At 52.1% G+C, this 9,943-nt stretch overlaps 1 protein-coding gene across 2 annotated transcripts in view; it reads right to left on the bottom strand.

Moving 5' to 3' along the window:
* Positions 1 to 9,943, bottom strand: part of LOC113215005 (LIM/homeobox protein Awh) — a 42,846-nt gene that overhangs the window by 17,875 nt on the left and 15,028 nt on the right. For both annotated transcript variants that reach the window (XM_052274793.1, XM_052274792.1), the window contains exons 2-3: positions 3,202 to 3,366; positions 2,314 to 2,501 (exon numbers count right to left, since the gene is read on the bottom strand). In XM_052274793.1, the coding sequence (XP_052130753.1) occupies positions 2,314 to 2,501; positions 3,202 to 3,366 (353 nt within the window). The remainder of the gene's footprint in view (positions 1 to 2,313; positions 2,502 to 3,201; positions 3,367 to 9,943) is intronic.

The following is a 9,943-nucleotide window of genomic DNA, read 5'->3' on the forward strand; positions in this document are numbered from 1 at the left end:
CCCACCCGCCCTTTCCTCCTCGCCTGCCCTATACCCACACAGCGCGCAACAAAGTGCAGCTGTGCAGTGCAAAGCTCGCAACTGCAGCCGCATTGACTTTCACTGTCGGCCAAAAACGACTATCCATCCCATGTTTATGTGAGGACATGATTTACACGGCGAGCAGCAGCAGCAGCAGCAGCAGCAGCAGCAGCAGCAGCAGCGGCAGCGGCTCTATAGTGCAGCAGCCAGGGCCGTGCTGCAGCAGCAAACAGGAACGGCCGGGACGGTACAAGTCTTAATTAAAAAATAATGAACTCGGGGAGTTGCGTCGGGTCGGGCCTGTGGCCGGCACCACTAGCAGCGCCACGCCCCGGCAGCCCCTGCGGCGCCCCAAATTGTTTATTTCTGTAAACAAATAAGTCTGCCGCCTGTAAATCATGTCCACCCACCCCCAACGGCCCGCCCGCGGGCCCGCCTGCCCGCCCGTCGTTAGTGGGAATCAATATCACTTCCACCGCGACCTATCTCATCTCGACTCTGCTCCGCGCTTACCGTATACCTGTTAACACGCACTCGCACCCAATCAAATACACATTCATCCTACGGGAGAAAAAAAATATGTACATACAGTCGAAAAGAGAAAAATAAAAGAGTCTGTAGATGAAAGATGAAAACTGTGAGTCCTATACTTCATTCATACGTTACAAATGTATGAGAGATATATAGAGAAATATATGGATTTTTATGCCATGCTGACTAGGCGTCTGCCTGCCCTGAAACAACACACACACACACACACACACACACACACACCTACATACACACACACGCACGTACACGCACGGACACGCACACGCACGCACGCACACAGATGCACACAGGATGCAACCCCGCCGGGTGCCACGGCGGTGCGGGACCGGACGACGGGGCACGACCACGACACGACAGTGGGAGCGAGAGAAAAGGGGGATCGTTCGTGAGGTGTTCGAATCGTCGAGGTTCGAACCCATACAGCAGCGGCGGCGGCAGCCAAACAAACGCACCCAGCACAGCACCTGTTGCGTCAGCGTGACTCCATTTATCAGCCTTCCGGAGACACACCCGCCCGGGGGCAGGGCCCGGGGGCAGAGCCCGGGGGCGGCACCCCTGCCTGCTGCATACGGCCCCGCCCCCGCGCCCCGCCCCCGCGCCCCGCCCCCGCGCCCCGCCCCCGCGGCACTGTGAGCGCGGCAGGGCGATGTCAGCGACGCGCGGAGCCCGGCAAAACAAAACCAACACAGCCCTTTATGGCGTCCCGACAACAAAGTGGTGCAAAAAGTAACGACCTACGCGATATTGCTCTTTGGTCACTCGAAGAAAAACAAAAAGCACACGACACGCAGAAAATGAAGAATACACATGAGGGCACGACAAGCACTTGGTTCATTTCGGGTCATAAAATACCTTAATTTCAGTAACATTTAAGATTATCAGCGGTAAAGTGAAACCCAGTTTTTCATGATTCATCTCCCGTGAAGCTAAACAGAGCGTCTCAGTAATCAGGTCTCACCTTTCACCTTTGTCTTCGGCATATGAAAGGAAATACATAAGTCGGGAAGCTTTTGCTAAATTTTAATGATACGCGTGGGACCGTTTTGATATAGTAGAGCCCCCCGTGCTTCCCCCGAGCATAGCAAGCGGCACCGTACCGAATGTGAGGCGCGACCGTCGTGTGGAGGTTGTCCTGCACACTTGGGGATCGGGACCCACAAATCCTGTCGGATATGAAAAGCGCGTCCTCCTCTACCTACACCGCCGCGCCGCGGCAGCGCGCCACGCCACGCCACGCCACGCCATTCCTTCCCGATGGTCAATACCGGAGAGGAAAAGGGAAGGGTTCCCCGCGCGACACCTGTCATCCGAACTCGGGGATTTATTATGTTGCGTATGCCCCTTCCTCCTCCTCCGAGGTGTGTATGACAAAGCAGAAAGGAAAGAAGGGGGGAAATGCCTCTGTGGCCGCTCCGTGGCGGCGGGACAGCCGAGCCGCAGGGGCGGATCTGACACGTTAGGGGAAAAAATGTTGTGTGTTTTCTAGCACCGCGAAATCCGAGGCGAAATCATACATGAAAATTACAAACTTATGGCAGACCGACCAAAACTACACCCAAACGACTCCTGTTCTTGATTTGAGGATATTTAAGACTTTTACAATGTTATGAATAAGTAAAATGTCCTCGTACGTTTAAAAGCAACTGTGGAACCAAGAGCACAGTTTTCTAGGCGAGTGCCTTACACACCGCTGCAGTCTTCCCCAAGGAAAATATTTGAGAAGGCGTTATTTTAACTTACTTGGCGTAGTCGGCTCTGCAGTAGAGCTGGTCGTCTCTCATGAAACAGCTGGGGTCCTGGTCCAGGGCGACACGGCACACGGAGCAGCGCAGGCACCTGACGTGCCACCAGCGCTCCGACACCTGCAGCACCCACTGGTCCGTGATCCTCTGCACGCACTCGGCGCACACCCGCTGCCCGGACTCGGACTGCAAACCGAACGACCGCCACCGGTCAGATCAACCACGCCCAACACCCAACCGAACCCGAGAAGACCATAAAATGGACAGTGAACCCACTGCTGCTACAGACTGAGCACGAGTTTTGGGGTACTTTTTGCAGGCCGCTCCAGATTTAGCCCAGAGTTGTAAATGGAGAAGCAACGTGAAGAATTTGACCCGTGGAATTTTGTATATCTTTTTGAATTGTAATTTTTGGGTTGTAGAGCGTCAACTTGCATTATTTCGTGAACGATCTTCAACAAACTAGTTACATAATTTTATCCCGTAAAATAAAATCTAGTAAAGGAAAATGAATAGTAAAGCTTGGTGGTTCATTCACACCTATGTGAAGGTGTGGCTTCGCACACACTGGCCAGCTGGACAAAGGACGCCGACGTGTGAACGGGGCGAGGGGCGTTTAGAGCAGGGCCGGCCCGTGAGGACCTCCTAAGGGCCCAGCCAGGACCCCCCGAAGGGCTCACTCGAAAGGGCCCAGGGGCGCTCCCACGTCACCACGGGGGGCCAACGCCAGGTCGCCCCATTCAGGTCACCATGCGAGCTTGTGCTCATGAGCTAAGGCCACATTAGCAAACGCATTACCTAATTCTTCTTTTCGTGCGCGAAGTTTCTCGTACTGCCGTTGTTCTATTTTCCCTATAACCACCCTCACCTGAGGGCAATAGCTCACCTGCGACTGCGAGGGCAGCGCCGGCTCGGCCGTGGTCGCCCGCGCGGGCAGCGGGCTCGGGCTCGGGCTCGAGGCGTTGGAGGCCGCCGTCGTCTCCTCCTCCACCTCGCTCCACCGCCGCTTCCTGGACGCGACCGACCCCACGGACACGGACCCGACGGCGACCTGGAGAAACATGGAGCACAAGGGTATGCATGAGCAAAGCGGTCAGCAGCAGCAGCGGTGGCAGCTTTTGTTGCAGGTCTTTCACGACGTCGGCGGCGACGTGACCGGCGAGGACGGCGTCGTGACAGGTCGGACGTCCCGGCGTGGCTAATTAAAGAGACTCACGACCGGGGCGCCCCGCGGGACGCCCCTGCGGGACACAGCAGGGCGGCCGCTGCAGGGAACTGCAGGGACCTGCAGGAGCAGCCGGCTGCAGGGCCGGGCGGCGGCGACCGGGCGGCGCGGATGCACACTCGATAGGACCCCGCGGGCCCGCCGGCCGCAGGCAGGACACTGGCACTGACCCCCCGCCGGCCCGGCCCCGGCCGACCCCGACGGGATTCAACTGCGGCTCACACGCGGGAGGTTCAAACACATCACACCAGGCGCTCACGACACCCCCAGCCTTATGCTTTAATATCGACCGTCTTTTGAAACCCTCCATCTTAACACTTTAGAAATATGCGTCACCCTGTCTTATTGAATCAATAACAACAGCAAAAATGACGACATAACTGCACAAACCTTCACGTCCTTTACGGACGCCCCCTGGCCACGGCGGCGAGACGCGACGGGACGGGCAACTTGTAGCTGCCGCAGCCGTGTCGCCGCGCCGTTCCCCGCGGCTGAGCACCAATGGGCGAGCGGCTCTCGGAGGGGTGGCAGGCGGGGCCCGCCACGCCTGCCGGCCACGCCGAGTCAACGGGTCGCGGCTTACTGTACCAAACCTTCCACCACTGCTACCACCATCGCCACAGATTTGACAGTGGGAAGAATAAAAAACAACAAACTTTTTATTATTTGCAGAAAGAAAGAGAAGGATGAGATTTTTCTCACGTCGTGGGAAGAGGAGGAGGTCCTGGTGCTACCAGCACTTGTATCTCTCTCCTCGGTCCTTCTCTCTCTCTCTCTCTCTCTCTCTCTCTCTGGGAAAAGAGCAAACCGTCGCAAAGTTATGGCCAGCCGCGGCGGGTCACGCTGCAGGCATAAACGACATTGCCTACCGTTACGATATGCGTTGCGAGTTGCTCGTGCGATTCGTAAATTTACGATTACGACTCTTTGGCGGTATTACTACTTACAGAGTCTACGGCGTTTGGTTTGTAACACTGTGGTCGTTTTCTCTCCTATATTTGGGGAGCACCCCCAAACCCCTCCCCTCCTTTCTCCTACCTGAGAGAAAAGTATTTCGCGGTCAAGCGTGAAACTCAGAAAAAAGAATTTATTCTCCAAGTAGTTAAGTTTTATACCAAAAGTAAAGTTGCGTTGGAAACAGCGCCATACTGCATGCAAGAGTCGAAGCAAAGAATATTATTGTCCTATAAGACGCAACTTGAAGTACTCATGTTTTTTTTAAATAAAGGTATAAGAAGGGATGGTAGAGAACAGCTTATTTGAAAGCTCTTACTTATCACGAGGAAACAGGACTTGTCATCCACTTTCTAAATTTGTCCGTTGTCAGTTGAGTGGTTCATCGCTAGCCTAAGCTTTGATGGTTGTATTCCTCCTTCCTCTGTCTTGTAAATAACCAAAGTGTCCTCAAGAAGCAGATCCGCACGGCAGCACTACCACGTATATATTCATCACCACATTAGGTATCTAAAGTTATTATTATTATATATGTACCATCTCCGAGCCGAGCGCCCGGCCGGGACGATCGTGTTGCTTTTCCGCCTGCATGTCGCCGTGTAGACGAGCGTGTTCCAGATGCCCTGCTACCGGGCACAGCATTGCCCGCCGCGCGCGGCCCCGACCCCTGGCGCCCCGCCGAGCCCGCGCCACTGGAGAGGGGAGGGGGGACCTGTTACATACATTAGTATTTTTATTGGCGTCCGAAGGGTAGGAGGGCGGGCCCCCCTTACAAGTTGTTCGCGTCGAGTGAGACGTCGCTGCTCCTGGCTGCAGGGACTGTACCGTGTAAGTTATGCCCCGGGACGGTATTCACACGCACGTCTGCTGCCGCAGGAGGCTGCCGCTGGAGCGAGCCTGGACCGCGGCACTCCTCTCTGATCCACATCGGGCGACAATAATAAAACATTATTCAGATATACGTTTCTGAAGTTTGTTTATTTATTTTTTTATATTCCCACTCGTATCATTTATTCTCTTCCTCTCTCTCTCTCTTTCTCCCCCTCTCTCTCTCTCTCTCTGCTCATACTTCGGGACCGCGTCGATATTACGTGCCTAAGGTACACAAGTAGCCGCCGCGATGCTGCGAGACGTCAGTGCCGCTGGATGAAAAACGGCATCACACCTGGGAGGGATGCCCCTCTTTTTTCCAACCCCGTATGAGAAGGGAGAAACGGAAAACATGCTGATCAAGGTTGGTTGTTTTTTGTTTTTGTTTTTTTCAACTACAACATTACAGCAGTGATTTTATGCTGAATTTGGTTTGTACTGCTTTTAAACTATTTTTAAATATTGAATTCACTGGTAGTTGGTCCGAGGAGGCGGAGGAGGTACCTGGCCGATTCTCCTCTTTTCCCCTGTACCGCCCTGTCCGACTGCTCCGGGCCGGGCGGACCGACCAGCCTCTGGAGCCCGGCGTGCGGTGAGCACTTCCAACAGACTCTCAACACATAAATCATTTTACTTCTTAATACAGAGAGCTAGGGCGCGACGGCGGGGCGGCGTACACCGTCAAATGGGAGCACAGTAACCCTACACCTGGCTGAAATTGAAACTTGTTACACTCGGATAAACGCACACTGATAAACAAAAGTCGTGCAACTGGCATGCACATGGTAGTGTTCCATGCCATGCCGCACACGTTGAGGTGTTTGACGAAAAACATAAATACTTTCAAGTGATCTACTGTAAATGTGAACAAATTAAATTGCTCAAAGCTGCAATGTTCAACCCTACCGTTGAATAATTTTAACAATAATAGTAGGAATGTTTACAGGAAAATTTTCCTTTACACGAAGATGTAAAATAACAATTTGTAATCGTAAAACGACATGCAGTACGTACGTATCGTCTTAAAATGAATTGGCGAGTAAAAAGTGTGCGCTCATAAATTTCCTACTTAAATTATAATTCGAGTTTACATTTTTTTTGTAAATTTACGACGGTATTTTTCACATTGTAAGTGTTTAACTTTACTGTTTCAGTTTTCGAATATCCAGTCAAACAATTAAAAGAGTGCAACGTATTTAGTGTTCAGCAGTACTTGTATGTGCACGCCAGTTTTACGATAATTTATCAGTGTAACTGGCTTCCGGACATTTTTCTAAGTTGAGTTTTTGTGAGTTTTTGGCTGAGGACAGGTCTTGTCGCGTTGCTGAAGGGCCCAGCTTTGCCCATCTACTCGTTACGCTACGCCAGGCCAAACGATATATCACGGGTAGGTAGCGGCTGTCAGTGCGCACGGACTTTAGTCGATTTTTATTATTATTATATTTCTCTTTTTGTGATTTGGTCGAGCACAGCTGCGGCTGCAGGAGGGCCCGCCGCTGCAGTATCAAGAAGCCATTACAGCGTTAAACGTGAGGTAATGACGGCTACAAGTGTTGAGTGCGATACGATTCAAAAGAGAGGCGAGCGCTTGAGGTGGCAACGGCGGAAGCGGAACGAAAATAATAACCGACAAGATCAAATCTGTTTCACACATGGAATTCGCTCAACAGTCATTTTTATTTGTGCTTCACATTTTTTTTGAGAGTACGCTCAGTGCTGCTACAGCAGCAACTGCACCCAGTGTACAGCTGAGCTTCGCAGCGACTGTATCAGCGGCCAGTAATATCACCGCAGGAGGGCCGATGGGGGGAGGGGGAGGGGCAGTGTCAGGGGCCTTTGCACGGGGCGCGACAGCCGCCGGGAGAGAGAGAGAGAGAGAGAGAGAGAGAGAGAGAGAGAGAGAGAGAGAGAGAGAGATGTGTGTGTAAGTGTGAGAGGAGGGGAGGGGGGGGGGGATCCATTGATTCACAACTTCACTGACAACGACCTACTTGGCCAAAAAAAAAAAAATAGTTTCAAAAAGTTTGGAAAAATGGTACAGGTCTCGTAGAGGCGTTAATCGTTTCAAGCAATGAATATATTTCATGAACGACGACATCATAGGGTTTACGACGTGATTGCGTAAAAAATGGGTATCCGGAGAGGGGGTGACAATATACACCATACGACAGGTACCAGTAACTCACTCTCGAGCTGGGTGTGCTACAGCTCATGGAGTGGCTATTATCCCCTTGACCAGAGGATTGGGGAAGAGGAGGGGGCACGGCCTGTAATCTGATTTACACAGGGCATCGAGAGTCTATTAAAGGTGCTCGCTGGCGACTCTTTAATCTCCCGTATAACGCACAAAGGAGGCGTGCGAGTGCGAACACGAGGGCCGCGGCGGAGGAGCTGCTGCCCACCTCAGCGGGGACCTCATTGTCCACAAGGGGAAACCTCAAAAACCTTCTCCGTCTCCTCAAAGTCCTCCCCTCCCCCCTGGTCCTCCTCTTGTCTACAACGTATAAAAGCCCGGCTGCTGCTTGCGGGGTCCTCTCCGCCCCGAGTCGAGAAGCTGCACACAAAGTTGTATCGGGCAGAGCGAGAGAGAGAATGATAATAAAAAGGGATCGCGGATTGACAAAGATTGGTGGGCTCGTGCCCCAAAGTGGCCCCGCAGGCTGCTGCAGAGCGCCCCCGCCACGCCCCGCCACGCCAACGCTCAGCCTTTTGTGCGACACACACACACACACACACACACACCGCTCATAATGTATTTGAGACGAGCAGCAGCCGCTTCCTCCGGTCCAGACAGCCTATAGGTGAGCACCTTTCAATAAATATACGTCTTTCTATTTTAGCGAAACGCCAAAGCGGCCACAGCAACAAAAATGTCGGTGAACGAGGAAAAAGTTATAAAAACCGATAGAAACCATGACGGTCGGTTGGTGCGGTGCTGTGAAGCCCCAGCTGTCGGTCCATGGCGTGACATGAGGTGCGTTTAGGTCTCCGCCGCAGACCCCGTGGACCCCATGAGGAAGAAGGGCCCCGAACGCTCATCCGGCTGACATTTTTATCGCCCTTTCACATTCACATTGCGATGAAACATTGAATGGGTACCAACCGAGCGGTCGAGTGGAGCGAGCGAGAGAGACCCCCATGCCTCATGTCGTCCAGGGCAGCGCAGCGCGACAACCATTTTACCCATTTTTCACCCGGATCAACGTCCCGGCGGTCGGCCGCCGCAGCGGTTCGAATTCCGTTCTACTATTAACATATCTTGGCATGGAAGGCAAAGGAAAGAAGACAAACACAGAGTAAATCGACCGACTCGACATTCACATTCACATTGGCAGCGTGTCAAGTCGCGACACGCCGCCGTGAAGGCTACCGAACTAACGTCGTGTCGGCGTAGCCAAAGGGCGATGCGGAAATGTAGGTGAGATGAGAGAGAGAATTGGGGGGGGGGTATGATTCTCCGCCTCTCTTCAGTCCACCACATCTCACGAGTACACCAAAGGACTAATTATAATTCCTTTAGCTCCATGGATAATTTTCATCCTATAGACAAATGATTTTTTCGCCTTTTTTCAGGGAGCAGGCAGCTTCCCTTGTCTTAAAGAATGATTCTCTACCCAATAGTCATCTACAACATAAAGCAATGGAAAATCATTGTTGAGAGAAAACTCCACATCAGAGTTGGGGGTACATCAATTGAGAACAAGTAAAACACTAAGTACCTATGCATATTTACATACATTTGTATCGGCACTCACTGATAAACTAAGTGTTCAACTGCTCAACACTTGTAAGTGTGCAACTGCAAGTTGAATACTTGCAAGTGTGCAAGTCCGTAGTTGTACACTTGCAAGTGTTAATCTCGGTAGGTGCGTGCACTTGCGGTTGAACACTTCCTTAGATTGGACGCTTACTGTGTAGGAAGTGCTCAACCGAGGAGTTGCACACTTGCAAGTGCACACCTACCGAGTTGCACACTTGCAAGTATTCAACTTGCAGTGGCACACTTGAAAGTATTTAACTTGCGATTGCACACTTAAAAGTGTTGAGCAGTTGAACACTTAGTTTATCAGTGAAGATGATCCAGACCGGATTATGAAAAAACAGAAAGTTTTCAACTCGTGGATTGATGAAAAACACGTTCGCATGAAGGTTTTTAAAACGGCAAACACGACAGAAACATTCATATGTTTCGATGGCACACATATATTGTCGATTGTTGGAGCAGACGTTTAATGGAAGGTTTGATAAGGTAGGAGTACTTCCGAGGGCCCATAAACTTCTGATGTATGAGCTTTTTTTCTACATTGGGAGCAGGGTGTGATGTGAGGCCACACTGGTGGCGGCTGGACTTATCCGAACACGGCTGCTGGACACCGTTCGACACCACTGGACAAAGATCGACACACAGCTGCACGCCACTGGACAACGTTAAGACACCCGCTGGACACAAGGACTGCGCGCCGTTAGGCTAGGACACCCGGACACCCCCCAGGACACTACTGCTACGCGATGACGTGTGGGCCAACGACCTCGTGTCCACCTGCCGTTGGAGGAGGAGGAGGAGGAGGAGGAGGAGGAG

Source organism: Frankliniella occidentalis, unplaced genomic scaffold, assembly GCF_000697945.3.
Source record: "Frankliniella occidentalis isolate FOCC.00 unplaced genomic scaffold, Focc_3.1 Scaffold440, whole genome shotgun sequence".
Lineage (NCBI taxonomy): Eukaryota > Metazoa > Arthropoda > Insecta > Thysanoptera > Thripidae > Frankliniella > Frankliniella occidentalis.